Source organism: Diabrotica undecimpunctata, chromosome 9, assembly GCF_040954645.1.
Source record: "Diabrotica undecimpunctata isolate CICGRU chromosome 9, icDiaUnde3, whole genome shotgun sequence".
NCBI classification, from domain to species: domain Eukaryota; kingdom Metazoa; phylum Arthropoda; class Insecta; order Coleoptera; family Chrysomelidae; genus Diabrotica; species Diabrotica undecimpunctata.
The window spans coordinates 100,346,526-100,368,051 of NC_092811.1; the positions used below are offsets into that span (position 1 = coordinate 100,346,526).

General features: G+C 35.4%; 1 protein-coding gene across 1 annotated transcript in view; it reads left to right on the forward strand.

Moving 5' to 3' along the window:
• The window catches only part of LOC140450321 (nose resistant to fluoxetine protein 6-like), a 103,560-nt gene that overhangs the window by 2,647 nt on the left and 79,387 nt on the right, over positions 1-21,526 (forward strand). The window contains exons 2-3 of the mRNA XM_072543898.1: positions 2,260-2,405; positions 15,149-15,387. Of these exons, the coding sequence (XP_072399999.1) occupies positions 2,260-2,405; positions 15,149-15,387 (385 nt within the window). The remainder of the gene's footprint in view (positions 1-2,259; positions 2,406-15,148; positions 15,388-21,526) is intronic.

Sequence of the window (21,526 nt, forward strand, 5' to 3'; positions counted from 1 at the left end):
GGAACAACAGAAGAAGATATAAACAACAGACTGAGACAAACAAGAAACTGTATAAGACAACTAAACTCAGTGTTGTGGGATAAGAACATTACGATAAAGACAAAAAAGAGAATATATTATAATACCCTGACAAGAAGTATCCTGACATATGGGTCCGAAAACTGGACAATAAACAAGAGAAATAGAGGTAGAATAAGAGCAGTAGAAATGGAGTTCCTGAGGAGAAGCTGTAGACTTACAAAAAGAGACAGAATTGAAAACGCAGAGATTAAGCGGAGAATGGGAGTGCAATCAGACATAATCGACTATATAGAGGAGAAGAGACTATCCTGGTACGGCCACGTCAGAAGAGCGGACAGAGGACGCTGGATAAACAAAATCACAGAATGGAGCCCGATTGGAAGAAGAAAGAGAGGAAGACCCCGAAGGTCATTCAGAGATGAAATCGACGAGGCTATGGAGAAAAGAACCCTGCGAGATGGAGACTGGAATGACAGGGAAAATTGGAGAAAACAGTTGAGTGAAGGAAGACAGTGAAAACTGTGGAAATCCTTAGTAGTAGATGACTCACTTGTAGTTATTGTTGTTGAACTAATTGTATGACAGGTGTCCACCTCCTCAACATCCTACCACCGACGTCCCACGTGGTGTCACGTCCAAGGCTGGCGATGACCAGGTAGCGCCCCTAAATATAAATTTTTATGTACCATTTTCATGTGAAGTTTATATAAAGATTCCGCGTACAAAAATATAGACGATATAGAAGAATAAACGGTTGTAATACATTGTTAAAGACAAAGAACTGTGCTTTCATACATTGTATGTTAAGAAATAACGATAGAAAAATGAATGGTTTTTGTTAAAAGTGCAGATCGTTGAGTAATGATCGACCACACTTAAGGTGAGCTTGTACAAAACAACTCTGGGCCCAACGGCCGTGGCAGTCGGTCATCATCACGCACTCGGTTGCCATCAGTCAATTACAGACAGACATTCCACCCAGTAGTGGTAGAGGCTACTCAGTGAGTTAAAGACAGTCGTTTCAGCCAGTAGGGGTGGAGGTTGCTCAGTCAACAGAGACGTGTGTTGGAGTTCTGGGGTAGTGCTTCCTACCTCGAGATACTTTTGTTTCTGACCTGCCAAGAAGACAGGATCTTCGCTACATGATAGAATTTCGCTACCTTTCGGTGGTAAAATACATATTTTATTATATATCAATTGCATTGTTTGCCGTTTCATGACAAGTATGGGTTACTTGTACATTGGCTAGATACATTTATTGCAAAATCGTATAGTTGTGCTGAACTATTTAATATTGTGTCACATTAAACTTTAATCATAACATATTTACGTTCCTTTCGAAATATTATTAACGTTAATTATAGTATATTTAAGCCTTTGTTGCTAGTTTTTATTAATATGAGTATAAATATTACATTTGAATTGCATATAATATAATTATTTCCTTCTCGATTGCATTTTGTTTAACATCATTATTATAATTAAACGTTGTGTATGATAGAATCATTATATTTCTTTGTATTTTATTTAAGTAGCGATCAGCTGTTAAAGTCATTGTTCTCTCATATCATATCATATTTTTGCATACTCAAAATGTCTTTTTTAGACAGGTGGTTTGGTTTCTGAGATATAGGTATCCACATCCACAACTCTTCTCGTACACAGTTTTTTAAACAGCTGTGTATTTTACGGAAATTCGTTTATTTATTGTAAACTCATCTCAATAGTGGTTGTCGTATCACATAATCGGTTTTCGGTCGGTTTTCGTATCACATAATATTTAAATTTGTAATTTAAATTTAAATTTAAATTTGAATGTATATATATTTATGTATATTTATCTTTTGCTTTTATTGATTTCTAAATAGAGTTTTATATAGTCTACTCGCTTGTTATTTTTTATGGTAATAATACATACCCAATGCGAAAGGGAGAAACCAGCGAGTTCGAGATTGAACATAATCTATTTCTACTTTCTGATGGCTTTATATGTTATATAAAGGTCATCGTATGTGCAGAAAGCAACACTACTCTTAGAGTATTGGTGCTAAGAATACCCAGAGAGCATCCCCAATACAGAGAGCACACATGATAGAAAAATTTACAAAATCTCCCACAGGTTTATTATTATTATTTCCCACTGTCAATTTTGTTTGATTATGTGCGTTATTCGCAACCAAATAGCCAAGCATGGGCTTTAAATATGTGAAACACTATATACGTTTAATTTTTTTCTAGACAAAGATTATGCTTCTTTACCAGATTTATTTTATCAAGATAATTTTGATAATTGCATGCTTTTTGGTGACGAAACACTGTACTGCTATTTTGAATATCAATTGGAACCACTAAATAATGAAAATCCCATGTGGAAAACTATGCAAGTAAGTCTATACAATTTAAATAAAAATTTTATCAAAATATATTTTGATTTAGTTTTTGAACTTACTTTTAGTATATACTAGCTGGCCTGGCAAAATTCGTACCTTCTTCTTTTTAGAGTGCCGTCTCCCAATCATGATCACTATGTTTACTCTACCTACCGCTACTCTGAAGAGTGTAATTCAACTGCATCTAAAACAGTCCATTAAATTTTTCAACCATGACACTATCCTTCTTCTTATAGTCCTTTCTCCTCTTTTCTTTGTCCCAGATATTTCAATTTTTTTTATTTTTATTGTATCTATTATTTCATATTCTTTGCTTATTTCTCGCAATACTTCCGTAGCGCCATCGTCCGTTTTCTTCTATATCCATGCTATTCTATGTAAGTCATTAGACCAATAATGACATACGCGGCAGAAACACGACCTGACACAGAGAGTGCAAAAAGGATGTTAAAAACATCAGAGATGAAAACACTTAGAAAAATTGATAGTAAGATACTATGGGACAGAGCTAGAAGTACAAATTAGATGCAAGGTGGAGAACATCAAGAACTGGGTAAGAAATAGAACACTAGAATGGAACGATCATATAAGTCAAATGACAACAAATAGAGTAGTAAAGACGGCAAGAGACGGTTCCCCAATAGGAAGACGATCGGTAGGAAGACCACCGTCATGTCTATATAAAAAGAAGAAGAAGAAGAAAAAGTTATTATAAGCATACTTCTGTAACACCACATTTTAAATGTCTGTAGCTTATTTATGTGTTCTAGCTTCAGTGTCTAGCTTTTAAGTCCATATGGTAGTGTCGAAAACACGTTCCTGTTTCATTTATTCCTGTTTCATCGACTTCGAGAAGGCATTCGACAGGGTCCGACATGAAAAACTAATAGAAGTACTGAGAAACAAAGATATAGACAGACGAGACTTACGAATCATTATCAATCTGTATTGGAATCAAAAGGCCAATATAAAGATAGAAGAACAAAAGTCCGAAAATATAGATATAAAGAGAGGAGTAAGACAGGGCTGTGTTCTGTCACCATTACTGTTTAACGTGTACAGTGAAGCCATATTCAAGAAAGCGATAGCGGATCTGGGTGATGGAATCTTTGTAAACGGAAGAATAGTAAATAACATAAGATTCGCTGATGACACCGTTATAATGGCAGACACCCTGGAATCGCTACAAGAATTGGTAAATAGAATTAACGATTATTGCATTAGATACGGACTAAAAATGAATAAGAGAAAAACTAAATTTATGATTGTCTCAAAAACGCAACATGGAAATGAAAGATTAATGATAGAGCAAACCCAAATAGAAAAAGTAGAGACATACAAATATCTGGGAACCTGGGTTGATGACAAAAATGACCAAAGCAGAGAAATCAAAGTCCGAATTGAAACTGCATGGCAAGCATTTGTGAAAATGAAGACAATGCTTACCAACAAAGACCTTCAGTTGCATCTCAGATTGAGGGCTCTCAGATGTTACATATGTTCTATCTTACTATACGGAATGGAAGCTTGGACATTGACGAAACAACACATAAGAAAAATAGAAGCGTTCGAAATGTGGTGTTACAGAAGAATATTAAAAATTCAGTGGGTTCAAAGGATTACCAATGCTGAGGTACTACGACGTCTAAATAAGGAGTTAGAAATTATGAACAGCATAAAAAGAAGAAAACTAGAGTATTTGGGTCACATAACCAGAGGAGAAAAATATGAGCTGCTGAGAATTATTTTGCAAGGAAGGATCCAAGGAAGAAGAAGCAAGGAAGAAGACGCATCTTCTGGCTGAAGAACCTTAGAGAATGGTTTAACTGTAGTTCACTACAACTTTTCAGAGCAGCAGCCAACAAAGTGACCATAGCCGTTATGATATCCAACCTCCGATAGGAGATGGAACTTTAAGAAGAAGAAGAAGAAGAAGAAAACACGTAGCATCTTAGATCTCTTACAGACAGAAATACGGCCATTAGTGATAGCCAATTGTTTAGGGAACTCTTTGGCAGCAAAATCGTTTAGCAGTGCAACTTTCTTGTTTGTCACTTAGTGTCATTAGCTTATCGTGAACTTCCTTCTATTGTGGATTTAACATCGGTATATTCGTTCTAACTAAATGGTTCAATGCATCTCGAGTATATTCACTTTCACGTAGATCTTATTTTAATGGGAATAAGCCACAATTGAATTTATTAATGTTTGTATTTTGAGAACGATTTCCGAAGTGAAAATTGAAACGTCAAAAAACTTACTTTAACCTTCAATTGTGGCTTATTCCCAGTAAAATAGTATCTACTTTAAAATGCTACAAGAAAATAGCTTCAAAACAATATTTACTTTCAATGCTTTCACGTTAAAATTCTCAATTTAAACTGTCGCTTAATTCACGATTTGGAGATGGCATTCTTACCTTGACTAACAAACTGCTGCACGGGACTGAACAAATGATTTTGATCAAAAAGCAAGTCTGGTTATGTATCTCTCCAATCACCTCTAGATGATTTCTTGAACTGATAGGAATTTGATCTAAAATGTTATCTGACATGTCATGCTTGTACTTGTTCCAAAGTTCACGTGGATTTGATGGGAAACATGTCGAAATAGTAATTGCAAATAATGAGCGTACCTGACTTGGAGATGCAAAAATAATTTATTTATTATTTGTCATGTCCCAAAAATTATCGTTTTCAAACAAATTGTTCAAGAAAGTTGACAAGCGGCACTAAATTATGGGCACACTATACCTTTAATAGTTCGATTATTGATGATGATTCAAAATAGTTGAAATTTATCGGTTCATGATCATTCAACAGCAGTAACCGCAAGTAGCATTTGTCACTGATCAGATGAACCGTGTAAATTAAATGCACATCTGGATGATAGGGAAATTCTTTGACTTGTATCCCTACGTTAAAATGTATCTGATAAAGCGTTCTGAGTGTGATAACTAGACTTCGGCAAATATGCATATTGCATATTTTGCATATTGTGCATATTTTATGCAAATATTTCATATTTTGGCATATTTGTATAAAAGTTTGCATAAAGTGCATAAAAGTTCAGATTTTTATACTGTATTTGAAAATTTTTAAACATACCAATTTATTTCAATTCTTGTATAAAATTTTGTAGTCATTTTAATCAAGAAATAATATAAGTACGTAATCTCTACAGGTACAAAACATTTACAATTTCAAAGAAGATCAATTTAAGTAGCCCTCAACATTCTTAGAAAGTCTCGGTCACTGAGGCATTCAGTTATTGGATAATCGCTAAGGGTTCGCTCATTTGCATTTTATGATCTAATCCCCAAATCTATCTACAATTTATTGTATCTTAACAGCAGGTAAACGGCTAATAGTTTTGTTCCTAATTTAGGGATTTTCCAAAATCTCCCAGTTTATTGAATTAGGTACCTAAACATTTCTAATTTGATGCTCAGATTTGTAAATCATTTTTGTTTTGATATTCAAAGCGTAAACACTCGTTGTGCGTAACAAAAAGGAAGATTGTGATTTTATAATGCCTAAAACAACCAGTGCTTCAACTTGGATTAAACCTTATAAAGAGCTGTCTATGGATATGGGAAAAATCTACTGTTCAGTCTGTGGCAAAATTGTAAGTATCTAATATTTTCTATTAAATATCTAATATTTCATACATACAGGGTGTTTCCAAATGACACTTACAACGTTTGACTGTAGATACTTCTCGAAAAATTGAACAAAACGATATAGTTAATGAGGGGTCAAACTTATTTACTTTTCGAGATACAGGGTGTTAAAATTTAAAAAAAAATAATTCTTTTAGTTAATAACAACAATAACTTTAAAACCAATAAACGTATTTACTTGAAATTTAGTACTCGTAGGTTGTTTTTAAATGAAAAATAGCTTCCTTTAGTGAGAAAAAATTGTCCATGGTACAATACAATGGTGTGTATTTAGAAAAATTTTTCACCTTTACTTTTTTTTATGAAGTCAGCTATTCTAAAACACAATTATTTTTATTGTAATTGAATTAACAAAAAAAAAACTTTTGTTGAATTTTAAAATTAAGTTATATGATGTACTAATGGTTAGTAACAAAAACTAATTTGTGGATTAGTACTGCATTTAAAACACTTAGCGAGTGTTTTTTTTCCAAACCAGTTATTTGATTAACCAAAAACACCTTGTATATTTTTATATTTTAAAGGTTGGGTTAAAATAAAGGTTTTTATTTTTATTTATAGATAGCACGTGAGAAGAAATTTCAGATAGACCAACATGTGAGAACTGCTTCACACATTGCAAAAAAAGGAAAAATAGGAGGAAAACATCAAACTTCAATGGCTAAATGTTTCCAATCTACTTAAAAAAAATTAGATGAGCAAGAAACTTTTAATGAAGACTTGTGTCGCGCATTAGTGTCTGCAAACATACCGCTTTTAAAATTAGCAAATGTAAATTTTAGTTCGTTTCTAAAAAAATATTGCAAACTTAATGTTCCAAGTGATCGGTCTCTAAGAAGAAATAATGTGAACGGGCTATACTCGTCGGTGTTAATTAATATTAAGGAAGAAATTGCAGATAATTATTTTTACATATCTGTAGACGAAACCACTGATTCCTCAGGAAAGTAAAGTATATTGCTCATTTATTGATTGGTGTTCTTAAAGAAGATACCTTACCAAAATCTCATCTTATTTCATGCCAGCAACTTGAGAAAACAAATGCTTTAACAATTTCGCGTTTTATACAAGAAACATTAGCAACTTTTTTTCTTCCGACAACTATTCCTTCTAATAAATTACTGCTTATTTTATCGGATGCTGCTCCTTATATGGTGAAAGCAGGACAAAATTTAAAAATATTTTTCCCAGATTTAATACATGTTACTTGTGTAGCGCATGGATTAAACAGAGTTGCAGAGGAAATACGAAAAAAGTTTCCTCTTGTAAATATCATGATATCCAGTGTCAAAAAAGTATTTCTTAAATCATCTATAAGAATTCAACTTTATAAAGAAATGCTACCTAACATTCCTCTTCCACCACAACCTATTTTAACGCGATGGGGAACATGGTTAGAAGCAGCTAATTTTTATGCAGATCATTTTGTTAAAATAAAGAACATAATTGATACGTTAACAGATGAAAGTTCCCAATCTCTTTTTAATTCTAAACAAACTTTTCAGAGTAACTTGCTTCAACAAGAACTTTCATTTATAAAATCAAATTTTAGTTTTGTTCAAAAAACAATTACTCAGTTAGAATCACTAAAACTGTCATTGGTCGAAAGTACAGCATTAATAAAAGAATTTGCGTCATGTTGTCGGAACGTTAGAGGTAATATTGGAAAAGATATTTTAAAAAAATTTGAAGCTACTATGGAAAAAAATAAAGGTTACCATATTCTTTCTGAAGTAGTCAGTGTTCTAGCTGGAAATATTTCGGAAACAATTAATTTAGAACCAAATGTTTTGGTTAGTTTGAAAAATGCTCCCGTTACATCAGTTGATGTTGAACGAAGTTTTTCCATATATAAATATATGTACTCAGACAGAAGCCACAGTTTTTGTTAGAAAATTTTGAACACCACTTGGTCATTTATTGTTACCATAATTCTAAATAAGTTTATTCATACTTAAAAATGATGTAGTTACTTAAAATAAATGTAAACCTTAATGAATAGTAGGAAATATTTAGTTATGTACACTTTTTTTTTAAATAAAATTGTTACTATTTTACGATTTTTTTATTTATTTGTATGCATATTTTGTAAAATATTTGCATATTTTCGGGTAAACACGTGCATATTTATGCGCATATTTTCTACATTTTTATTTGCATATTTGCCGAAGTCTAGTGATAACCAATTCCAAGAGGGATCTCACTTCAGAGTAATGTTCAATCTTTGGCAACGATGGATTTAAATACAATCTGTGACTGCCTCCAGATGCATCGCCAAATGTGCGACAACCATTATCATCATCATAAGTGGTTCGACAATCCGTTGTAGATTTTGTCCTGCTCACAAAGAAGTCGCCACTCTTGTCAATTCCCGGCAACTTCCCTCCATCTTCTGTCTCTTAGAATCTGTAGGTCTTCTTCCATATCATCAATCCATCTCCTTTGTGGTCATCCTCTACTTCGTACCCTCTGGTTTTGAAAATGTTAAATCTTTTCGTGTATTCGTGATCTAACATTCTAGCAATGTGTCCAACCCATCTAAGTGTCTGCACTTTAACGAATTTCACAATATCTGGATCGGTGTAAAACTGATATAGTTCAAAGTTGTATCTTCGACGACACAGCCCATTTTCATGTAAGGCCCCAATTTTTCTCTCAGAAATAACAAGAAGTCTTTCATCATTTTGAGATAAGGTCCACGTTTCAGCCGAATATATCAAAACCGGTTTGTATATATTGAGGTTTTGTATATATTGAGCTTTACTGCACGTTTTATATTTTTATTTTTTAAATGTTTCTGGAGACCGTGAACAGTTCTGTTTGCTATTGCTATGCGTCTTTTTATTTCGTCGCTTGTCGTGTTTGTTGCGTTTACTTCTTCTTCTTAACATGCCATACACCAAAGTGTGTAGGCGACTATCTCATTACTAGAATTCTGTTCTTGGCGGCGTGACACAGCTCGCCTGTATTGTGTATTCCTGTCCATTCTTTAATATTCCTTAACCAGGATAATTGTTTGCGGCCGGCTCCTCTCCTACCTTCGATCTTCCCTTGTAGGATTAACTGTGGTATTTCATATTTTGCTCCTCTCAATATGTGCCCAAGGTAACCAATCTTGCGTTTTTTAATTAATTCAAAGAGTTCTCTTTCCACGCCGGCTCTCTTAAGGACGTCATCGTTTCGAACTCTATCCACCCAAGGTATGCGCATCATTCTTCTCAATGACCACATTTCAAATGCTTCAAGTTTGTTGATAGATGTTTTTTTCAAAGTCCACGTTGCGTTTACTAGCGATCCAAAATTTATGAATTCTTTGACCTGCCCAAAGGTATGGTTGTTAATTTGAATTCTGTGTTGGATATTTCGGGGATTTGTAGAAATCAACATTTATTTGGTTTTTTCCTCCTTTACCACAAGTCCTTACTCACTTGCCGCGTCCGCAAGCCTTGTAAAACACTGCACCATGTCTTTCATACTACAATTATCTCGCCAACGAATGCGAGAATTTGCTTCGATCTATTAAATAAAGTTGCATTCATTCTAATATTTAATTGTCTGACTGCCTTTTCCGAGGCAATAATAAAGAGGAGACACGCCTGCGCATCTCCCTGTCTTAGACCATTATTAATGTCAAAGAAGTTAGAGTTTGTGTTCTCCTTTAATTCTAACTCATGAGCTTACGTTTTGCATTGTTAGTTGGGACAACTTAACTAACTCAGGTGGGATCCCAGAGTCTATAATTGCATTATATAATGCAGTTCTTTTCACACTGTCATAGGCTGCTTTGAAGTCTACGAAGATATAGTGTGTATCTATATTATATTCTAGTGACTTTTCTAGCATCTGCCAATGTGCTTGAATTTTATGTGTAGTTGACTTTCCAGCAGTAAATCCGCATTGATATTGACCAACAACATCCTTTGTAAAATGTTCAAGTCTTTCAAACAATACATTGCCGAAGATTTTATACGCAGATGCTAACAGAGTAATGCCTCTATAGTTCTTACACTCCAGTTAATCACCCTTTTTCTGCAACGGACATATTATTCCCTTTAGCCACTCTTCTGGTGCCAATTCATTCTGCCATAAGTACACTCATAAGTACTTACTATTAGTTTATGGATTGCTACAAAATGTTGATCACCATCTTTTTTATATATTTCCGAACAGATTTCATCGATTCCCGGGGCTTTACTATCTTTGACTTTTAGGATGGAATTTGACACTTCTTCTCTTGGGTCTTCTCAGTGTGTAGTTGACGTTTGTTGATTTGTTGATTATCTATGTTGTAACCTCCTTTAATATCGGTTATATTTAGATGTTCGCTGAAATGTTGTGCCCATCTGTTAAGTTTTTATCATGTAGAATAAGGATTTGTAGTATTTCATCGTTTCATTTTTATCGAATAAACTTTGTATCTCATTGAGATTGTTTTGTTCGTATTCCCTCTTCTTACGTCGATGGATACGTTTTTCATCTCATCTAAGACATCTATACTCTTATTTTTTTCTCCGTGTACAACCTGCGTCGATGGTTTTTTGATATGCTGCGTTCTTTCTATTTGTAGGCATTTCGCACTCATGATCAAACCAATGATTTCTTTTTACTGACTTGGTTTTGCCCAATATTTCAACCGATTTCTGTAACACAATATCTCGTATATTTGCCCAAAGCGGTTAATATCTTCTTCTTCTTCTTCTAAGTTTTCTGTTCTTATTTGATCTTCTATTTGCTGTCTGTATACATTTGAAATGTTGGGATCTTTTAGTTTATTAATGTCGATTTTTTCTCTCATTTTTCCGATCTCTTTTTTTAAATTGAATAATTCTCTCTTTAAATCGTGCTTTAACTAAATTGTGATCACTATCTATGTTTGCTCCTCTAAAAGACCTAACATATAATAAGTTAGAGCAGTGTCTTGCATCGATGATTATATGATATATTTGGTTAATCGCTTCATTATCAGGAGATTTCCAAGTTCCCTTATGTATATCTTTATGATCAAATCTTGTCCCAGCTATTATCATGTTCTTAGACATTGCAAAGTTTATGATTCTGAGACCGTTATCATTGGAGTCTACGTGTAGGCTCTCTTTTTCGATGGTGAGCAAAAATATATTCTCTCTTCCGACTTTGGCATTAAAATCTCCTGCTATTATTTTGATGTCATTTTTTGGGCACTCATCGTACTCTCGGTCTAGTGCCTTATAGAACATGTCTTTTTCATTATCTTCTTTTTCTTCCGTTGGAGCATGGATGCTAATAATGCTAATATTAGCGAACTTGCCTTTAAGTATTATTTGACATATCCTATGATCAATAGCTTTGAAATCAATTACACTATGTTTGACCTTGCTGCTTACAATAAATCCGGTACCAAATTTAGCTTTACCACCCTGGTTAGGAAGTCCACTTTAGTAATTATTGCGGTTATTTTTTTCCAGGATGCATGAGCTAGTCCACCTCATTTCCTGTAAAGCAATGATATCTGCTTTGACTTTATTCATTTCTTTTATGAGCAGAGCCGTACAGGGTTGGGTAGTTAACCCAATGCCAAACCCCGTTTTCGAAGGGCCATTTCACCTGCTCTCGTCAGTTCCCGACCCAACTTTTCACCCGGGTTGGATACTGGATCTCCAGTTGGGTTGTTCGGTTTACAGAGGACACCAGCATGAGGGTGAGAGTCGGATTTGAGTAGAAGAGGCTAATTGAAGTAAACTGGAATTAACTCCATATTTTCTCATTCTACCCCTTTGTCCCCCATACAAAATACATTGGTTGTGTTGTATAATTAGATAAAAATCGTCTTATTACATGTCAACCAACTTAGTAGTGCGTCATTTTATCATTAGTGTTTGGATTTTAAACGCCACACCGCCATATAGCTACTTTTTGTTATATATTTGCAGATTTGATGGGTTGCACTTGATTGCAAAATTTCACACTACAATAGTCTGTTTTGGATAGAAGTGAAGAATATTGAATAATCCAAGTGTTGTCGACCACATAATTGGTTCCTTTTACTTTTGTTGTGATAGTTCTACCATTATCATCCGATTTGAATGCTGATACACTGGTTAACCATAGTTGCTAGTGATAAAAACTAGTAATAAAACGTTTAAGATTAAACCATCATTTGAAAAACATTAATTGAAAAGAATATTCCTCTTCACAAGAATCATTTCATGCTATTTGTTGCATGGAATTTATTTTTTCTACTAAAAGTCATGTTTTAATCTTATTTTTTTACTTTCTATAACAGTTACGGATAGACTACATAACAATCATCCACACATCATCATCATCAGCATCTTTGGCTCGGCAATCCTCTGTGGATCCTGACCTGCTCTAAGATTAGTCGCCATTTCTGGCAACGTGTTGCCATCTTCTGATCTCTAGTATCCCTAAGTCGGTCTCAACTCAATCTAACCACTCTCTTTTGCTATAGGATCCTTGATAACCAACATGTACTTGGTTTTGTCTTGGCTGATCACTAGACCGACCTGTTTCGCCGCCGTTTCTAATTCTAGGAATTATTGCTCAACATCTCGCTTGCTACGCCCTATTATGTCAATGTTATCAGTGTATGTATGCAGTGTGTCACTTACTGCCTTTTTCAACGCAATGTTAAATAGGAGGCAAGCCTGGGTATCCCTTGTCTGAGTCCATTCTTTATCTTAAAGGATCGAGAATTTTCTCCCCGTATCCTAACGCTGGCTTTTAAGTTAGACATTGTCGTTCTCGTTAATGGGATAAGTTTTTCTGGTATACAAAACTCATGCATTGATTGGTATAATACTGTTCTCTTGACACTGTCATATGCGGCCTTGAAGTCGACGAATAGGTGATGGGTTTCGATGCTAAATTCTAATGTTTTCTCGAGGATCTGTCTTATTGAATGAATCTGGTCAATTGTTGATTTACCTGGAGTTAATCCGGCCTGATATTTTCCTAATATGCCAACTGTGTAAACTTGTAGCCTTTCGTAGAGAATATTTGTGTATTTTGTAAGCAGTTGTTAACAGGGTTATATCTCTGTAGTTGTCACACTGGAGCTGATCGAATTTTTTCTATAACGGGCATATCACGCCTTGAGACTATTATTCACAGGGCATGGTCTCATTTTGCCAGACAAGAAGTAAAAGTTTATGCAGTCCTTGTATCAGGGCGTCGCCACCATTTTACTGTAGAGCTCACTACAAATTTGATCAGTTCCTGGTGCTTTATTACTTTTAAGCTTTTTAATGGCTTTGGCAGCCTCTTCAGTGGTAGTGGTAACTCTTTACTCATGTTGTTTACTTTTCTGTAGAACTTTTGAGTTTCGTTTTGATTTTTTAGCCATTCTATGATTTCTAACTGCATTTTTTTAAATTGTCTTTTTTTTTCTTTTATGTAATCTTTTTTCTTCCCTTCTTAGGGTCCGGTATTCCACCTTTGCTCTTCTTGTGCATCTAGGTTGATTTGTCTTTAGGTGTGCTCTATTTCATACCATTTGTTTTGTCTAACTGGTTTGGTTTTTCCCACTATTACCGATGCCTTCTTAGGTATTGTTTCTACATTTTGTCCAGAATTCCTTCACACTTTCCCCTGCTTCCAGGCTCTCTATTTCCTAATCCATTTGTCTCCTATACTCTCTCGCAACGGCTTCAATGCGCACATTATCAACATTAATTATGTCTTGTTTCATATCTGTATCCTTCTTTAGGTTTTATTTTCTTCCTCTAATTTTTGCCATTACAAGAAAGTGCTCACTATCTATGTTTGGACCTCGGAAGCTTCTGATATCCATGAGGTCGGAAGAATGCCTTTGTTAGGATATAACATCTATTAGGATATAATCATCCACACATAACCAAGATTAACTCCTGGGTCGCTACAGGAAGAAATAAAACATATATGTGATCTAGCAAAAGTCACTATAGGAAAGATGGCCAAAAAAAATGAAGGGACTCTCAAATTTCACGAACTCTAAAAATGAGGTTGATCAACTGCTTAATATTTCCAATACTGATAAACGGATGTGAATCTTGGACCCTACGACAGGCGAAAAGAAGAAAGATAGACGCCACTAAAATGTTCTATTGGATAAGGAAGTTATGAATTCCATGGACCGACCATAGGATAAATAACTCAATTCTAAATATGCTATAAGTAAGCAAACGGCTATCCAGCCGTTTCCAACAATTAAAATATTTTGAACATGATATGACAGCAGACACAGAAAACATGAAAAGACTTATTATCAAAGGAAATGTAGAAGGTCGAAGATCACGAGGAAAATCCCCAACAAGATGGATCGATCAAATTGCAGGAATATGCAAAAGACCTATGAGTGAGTTAAAAGAAACGATCAGAGACAGAAATCTTTGGAGAGGAACAATACGCGACATCACGATGACCATGACACTCCCTCCGGGGGTCAAGGTTGAAGAGAGAGATAACAGTTATGACTTGTACATAACATGGCCTTTAATTATTTATAAAATCAAGGTTATTGTTTTAAATAATGCGCTTCTAACAAATATTGTAACAAGATAATTGGTTAACTTCAAAGCCCCTTTTTTTTAATTAAGTATTTCTATCTCAAAAATGTTTAAAATAATATTTCTAAAAGAATTCATTTACTATAAAATTGGCCAGTAACTATTAAGTGTATTATCAATCTATCCCATTTTTTATGTATTTATTTATTTATTTATTTATTTATTTATTTATTTATTTATTTATTTATTTATTTATTTATTTATTTATTTATTTATTTATTTATTTATTTATTTATTTATTTATTTATTTATTTATTTATTTATTTATTTATTTATTTATTTATTTATTTACTTACTTACTTATTTATTTATTTATTTATTTATTTATTTATTTATTTATATATTTATATATTTATATATTTATATATTTATATATTTATATATTTATATATTTATATATTTATATATTTATATATTTATATATTTATATATTTATATATTTATATATTTATATATTTAAATATTTATATATATATATATTTATTTATTTATTTATTTATTTATCTATTTAGGAATTATCCAAAGATAACTACAATTATAGGCATGATAACTTGAGACACTGGATATGCGTTCGGACTACTTGTCCCAATGTTACGGAAAGGATTGAAGACACTCCCACGCTGACGAAACAAATTAATAATTGTTACGATAAAAAAATGTTTAAGTATGGATTCAGAGGAACCGTCAAAAATTTGACATGTGACACGAACAAATCTAAATTCCCAGTCGACTGGATAGATATATTAGCTGCGTAAGTTTTAATTATTATCATTAAAAAAAAACAAAAAACAAAGTTACAAATTTATTTGTGAAAATTATGAAAAAAATTACATAGGGCAAAGATGAAAAACTTCTTATAAACATCTTATAAAACTTCTTATACAGGGTCGTAGTTATAACCACTACTACCACCTACTACCAGTATAACTACTATGGGTTCTAACTTCTTCTTCTTCTTAGGGTGTCTGTCCGTTCCGAACGTTGGCGATCATCTTGGCTATGATAACTTTGTTGGTTGCTATACGAAATAGCTGTGTCGAGGTCTTTCTATACCATGCTCTCAGGTTAGCAAGCCAGGATATTCTTCTTCGTCCTGGGGCCCTTTTTTCTTCAATTTTAACTACTGGGCTTCTAACTACTGGGACATAACTAAGGTCATGTTATTTGGACAAAAATATGGCTATTAGATGTTGGAAATATTGTTTTGGGAAAGCTACAGTTAAAATTTTCTTTATTTCATTTTTGCTATTTATTTTACTCTCTTACTTTTATATTTAAAAAATATTATCGAAATCGGCACAAAGACATAACTTTATTCTTAGATATTAGGCAACACTGTTTATTATCATACATTTTTACACGGCGTGAATTATTCCTGATAATGAAATTAAGTCGACACTTTGTAACGGGTAGCTCTTCTAGACTGTAGTACTGCGTACTACTGAGTCTGCTGTCATTGTTAATGTATTGTTTATAAGAAACATATTGTTATCATTAAATTTTTAAAAAGTAGTTGTTAGATATAATATAGATACCTCTATTAACGAGTGTCACGAAAAAGGATTTTTATTTGTTAATTTCTCTGGTCTATAATATCCTCTAGGTCTTTCAGTCGTGACTACTATCGAAAAACGTCACTTCTTAGGAAGGTGAATCGTTTTCTGGTGGGTCGACTAATATACAGAGCAGGAAGTTTTTTCTGGATTTTAGCCTCGAACGATTGGGTTCCATGTTGTACAGTGGCTGTCGCCTTATACAGGTATTGCGTGGGGTGGGCTTGACACATCCGGTTTCTATCCTACATGTTTCATTAAAGGCTAGATGAACTTGTTTTGCATGGACTGATCGAGGATACCAGAAAATCGATCATCGATATGTTTCCAGAAAAATCAAAGCCTCCTCTATGACGCAGTTTTGGATCTCAAACCTAAGTGCGTTTAAAGTGAAACGCCTATAAAAAAATGAGAAAACAAATGGAAATGGGATGAAAGATCTGGTAGTCTATTGTCTCAGTCATAAGGTAGAACTCATTATTTGCTGCGATTCGAACTCCCACCATCTAGGCTGGGGCAACAGAGATAACAACGCTCGAAGTAATCTCGGGTAATTGTCATCTTTATGAAAATGTTATTAGAAAAGATTTGTATATCTTAAATAGAGGCACAGAACCTACCTTTATTATTGTTCGTAGTCAAACAGTCATAGATATTACGCTAGCAACAGATCAAATATATAAAATTCAGAACTGGCAGGTATCGCAAGACATCTCTGTAGAGGACCACCGCTGGCTAACCTATACTATTAGTCTGGAAAAAGCCAAATCTTGCGACCCTAGTAGGGCGGATGTAGAACTCTACAACCGACTCTTAGAAGATGTGCTGTAAAACAATAAGGCTTTAACTCCAGGGACTAACATAGAATTGGAAAGATATGCGGTATCTGTAAAAAAAATAAGCTACGCTTATAAAAAATCCTGTCCGATAAGGATGGTCCAGGAAAGTCGCAAAACTAACTCTTGATGGTGTACTGAACTGGAACTGGAACCTTAGAAAGACAGCGTAAACAGCTTTTAATAGAGCAAACCGCACCAAACTCAAAAAAGTTTGGAATTCTTATCAATCAAACATCAGAGGATTCACATCAGCATATTAAGGAAGATAAAAGCAAAACATCCAACCTTTTCCAAAGTGCTGAGATCCAGATGAAAACATACTTTTTCGGTTCTAGTGCCTCAATAGCATTAACTAGGCGAAAGAAATAATCATAACCTCCGTTATTTCAGGTGACCAGGGCCTGGTGACATATATCCAGCCCTACTACGGTGGAAACTGGATATCCTTCTGCAGCACCTTATGGGAATATTCATAGCCTCTTTGGTTCTGGGATATATTCTTAGGAAGTGGAGAAACGTACGTGTGGTCTTCATCATACCAAAACCAGGTAGGATGGAATACACCTTACCAAATGCTTTCCGACCAATTACCCTAACATCGTTTCTCTTGGAAACGATGGAAAGGCTATGCGAGAGCTACATGAAAGAATAATTTCTAGTTAATAACCCACTTCACCCAAATCAGCATGCATATACTTCGGGAAGATCTACCGATTCTGCACTCCATCAAGTAGTGGGAAAAATTGAAATATCGCTGAATAATAAAGAATCCACCCTAGGTATATTCATATACATTGAGAGAACGTTTGATAAAACTACATTCCCAACCATCACCTAACAGTTTAATGTCAGGAATGTTCTCATAGCCGTGAATGAAATGATATTCAGTATGCTCTCTAATAGACTTATAAGCATAAATGTAGAAGACGTTTCTGTTAGAGGCATGTTTACGAGGGGGTATCCACAGAGAGGGGTGCTATCACCACTACTCTGGAACATAGTTCTAGACACCCTAGTTGACCAACTCAGCAGCAACGGATTCTACACAATGCAGACGATATTGCTGTCCTGCAAAGCGGTAAGTTTGAGTACAAACTATGTGAGAGATTACAAGCTGCTCTCCGACTAATAGAAACATGGTGCAAGGACTACTCACTTTCTATAAATCCTAAGTAGACAAAGATGGTCCTCTTCACCATAAAAAAAAGAATCACGGGATTAATACCCCCAAGGATTTTAAACTACAGAGTTAAAAGAGCATATATTGCGTATAAACAGTGTCGACGAACGGTCGGATGCACCTTGGACCTTTCGCCCAGGGTCTACACTGCTATCATTAGGCCAATTCTAACTTATGGAGCTATTGCTTGTGTACCAAAAGTGCTACAGGCAACAGCGATCAACAAACTAAACCATATTCAGAGGATGGCTTGCCTAAATATAACAGGTACCCTGAAAACAACACCAACTCCTTCAATGGAATTGCTCATTGGCATCACCCCTCTAAATAGACATATATGTCAAAGAGGTGGGTGGCGCTGGTGACAATGATGCGACTGCGCTCAGCTGGTGCAAACCTTGATGTAGGAATGGGACAATTAAGAACTTTGATAAAATGAAAGACAGATCCCAAGTACTTTCGCTTCCTAGAGCATCTTCAGGGGCATTTCGTCAATTTTGGCCTATCCATTAATTATAGAATGTCATAAACATAAAATTGTACATCACACTACACTACACAAGGACAAACACTTTAGAATTTGTTAAAATAGGCGAAGCTACAATATTGTCGGCATCAGGAGAGAGAATTATTCTCTATCATCTCAGAGTTCCCATTAACAACATTAGATATGCCGACGAAACTGTGATTTTAGCAGAAAATATTGAAGATCTTCAGAGACTGGTGACCAGAATACCGGAGTATGGAAAAGAGTACGGTCTAACAATGAACGTCAAGGAGACGAAATTTATAAAAATATCGAAAACTCAAAGAAATAACGAGAATCTTCTAATAAACGGGACCAACGTCGAACATGTGGACAAATATGCATGTCTGGGAACAATGATTAACTCCACAACTGGAGTTACATTCCATTACATGGAATTACATTCCGGAGATCAAAATCAGAATAAAAAAGGCTAGAGCAAATTTCAACAAAATGAGAAGAGTGCTATGTACAAAGGATTTAAAATTGGAACTAAGAGTTAGGTTGGCAAGGTGGTATGTTTTTTCGACTTTGTTTTATGGAATGGAATCTTGGACCTTGAATGCGACATCAATGAAAAACCTGGAATCATTTGAGCTGTGGGTGTATAGAAGAATTCTGAAAATATCGTGGACAGAACACGTCACAAACAAAGAGGTTCTGAGAAGGAAGAACAAAGAAATAGAAATTTTAAATACAATTAAAACAAGAAAATTGGAATATCTCGGACATATTAAACGTGGAGAGAAATATACCTTGCTACAACTGATTATGCAGGAAAAGATTCCAGGAAAGAGTAGTGTTGTGGATTTATTAAAAGGTTCAATATTTATAACACTTACGGATTTAATTTATTTCTTTATTTATATTAACTTATCTGACAATAATTTATATATATATATCCGTACGTAACAAATTCGCGAGCGCGGGTCTTGAGAATTAACTGTCCCTTCCAAATAAAGTTCCGTTATTATATACCAGTGCCGTTATCTCGAAAACTCTAAAACCTTCGATGGCGAAACGGTAAAGGCAAACTGGATTTTCCTCGCATCGGTTCTGAAAGGTCGCTCAGGTAAATCGAGGTCTCTCGTAAATTCTAAAACATATTAGAATAAAAACATGTTTACAGGTTAAAACTATGACTCATATTTTTACGTAACATTGCCCCCCTCTCAAAAGATGGTTCCTCCTGGAACCTTGTCGGGACTGGAACCGGAACTGTATGCTGGTATCGGCAACAGGACCCTCTTTTACAACTTCCAGTTGTATAAAAATGACAAGGGACGGTTTTCTCTCCGCACAAGGTACTTAGCGGATTGCAACAGATTAACACCTGGACTTCGGTGTCTTTGAAGATCTCCTCCACCATATTTCGGATAACCCTCCAATCTAATTGGCGGCACTCCAACTTTGGCATGGCGAACTTTTGCACGTCGGACTCTAGTACGTGCTCTCTCAATTGAAGTAAGGCTTCCCATACATCTCGGTAGGTAGGTTGGTCACGGGCAGTGTCTTTTGTTACCAGGTAGAAAAGGTAACGTGATGCATCTTGGAGTTTCAAGGTTTTACCGGGAGCTGGCACTTGGCATTGAAGTTCTGCAACTCGACCAAACTTCCTTCGAAAGACGGATGCCAACCCTGGTGCGTCTTTGATACTGGCCGGGATGGTAAGGGCCAGCGAGTAGTCATCGGGGAGCGCGAGTAGATCTTGCTTTTCTTCAGTGGTAACACCATGTCTTGCTTTACCGGTACCTCCATAGGCACCCATGAATTCCTCAAACGTGAGGTCAGACACGTCTTGGACTTGGTTTACTTCCACTTCTTCATCTACGTCGTGGTCACCTTCGAAAGACGCCAGCCGGTTATGGTGTACTATCATCGGCTTTCCCTTCGGAATCTTGCTTATTCGGTAGATGACATCGTTGATCTTCTCCATAATGAGGTATGGACCTTCCCAAAACTGCTGCAATTTGGGAGAACAACCTTTTCGCTTCTTGGGATTATACAGCCATACTTTGTCGTTCTTCTTAAAGCAACCCTTTTCGGCTTGTGTATCGTACCGTTTCTTCATTCGGTCGCTAGCGATCTGAAGGTGGGAACGGACTAACTCATGTACATCGTCCATTCTTCTTCGTAATTCGATCACATAATCTTCACCTGCTACATCTTCTCCAGGTCGACATCCAAACTCGAGATCACAAGGTAGTCGCATTTCGCGTCCGAATAGGACTTTGGCTGGTGTCTGGCCTGTTGATTCGTTAACAGCAGATCTGTAGGCCATTGTGAAGAACGGAAGGTATTGGTCCCAGTCTCGCTGATGATCGGACACCATCTTTGTCAAATACTTGCCAACTGTCCTATTCATTCGTTCTACCATACCATCCGATTGCGGATGATACGCGGTAGTTCTTGTTTTCTTCATGCCTAGTCTATCACATATTCCTTGGAATAGATCACTTTCGAAGTTCCTGCCTTGGTCACTATGGATCTCCAAAGGCACTCCAAATCGGCTGATATATTCTTGGATCAACTTATCTGCAACGGTGGCGGCCTTCTGGTCTGGAAGTGCGTAAATCTCGACCCACTTAGTGAAGTAATCCATTACTACCAGCATGTACTTGCCTCCATTTTCACTTTCTGGAAATGGCCCAGCGATGTCCAAAGCTATTCTTTCAAACGGGCTTCCAACATTATATTGTCTCATAGGAGCTCTCCTTTTTCGGTAAGGCCCGTTACTCGTGGCACAAATAGTACATTTCTTACACCAGTCTTTTACATCGTCGGAACTGTTC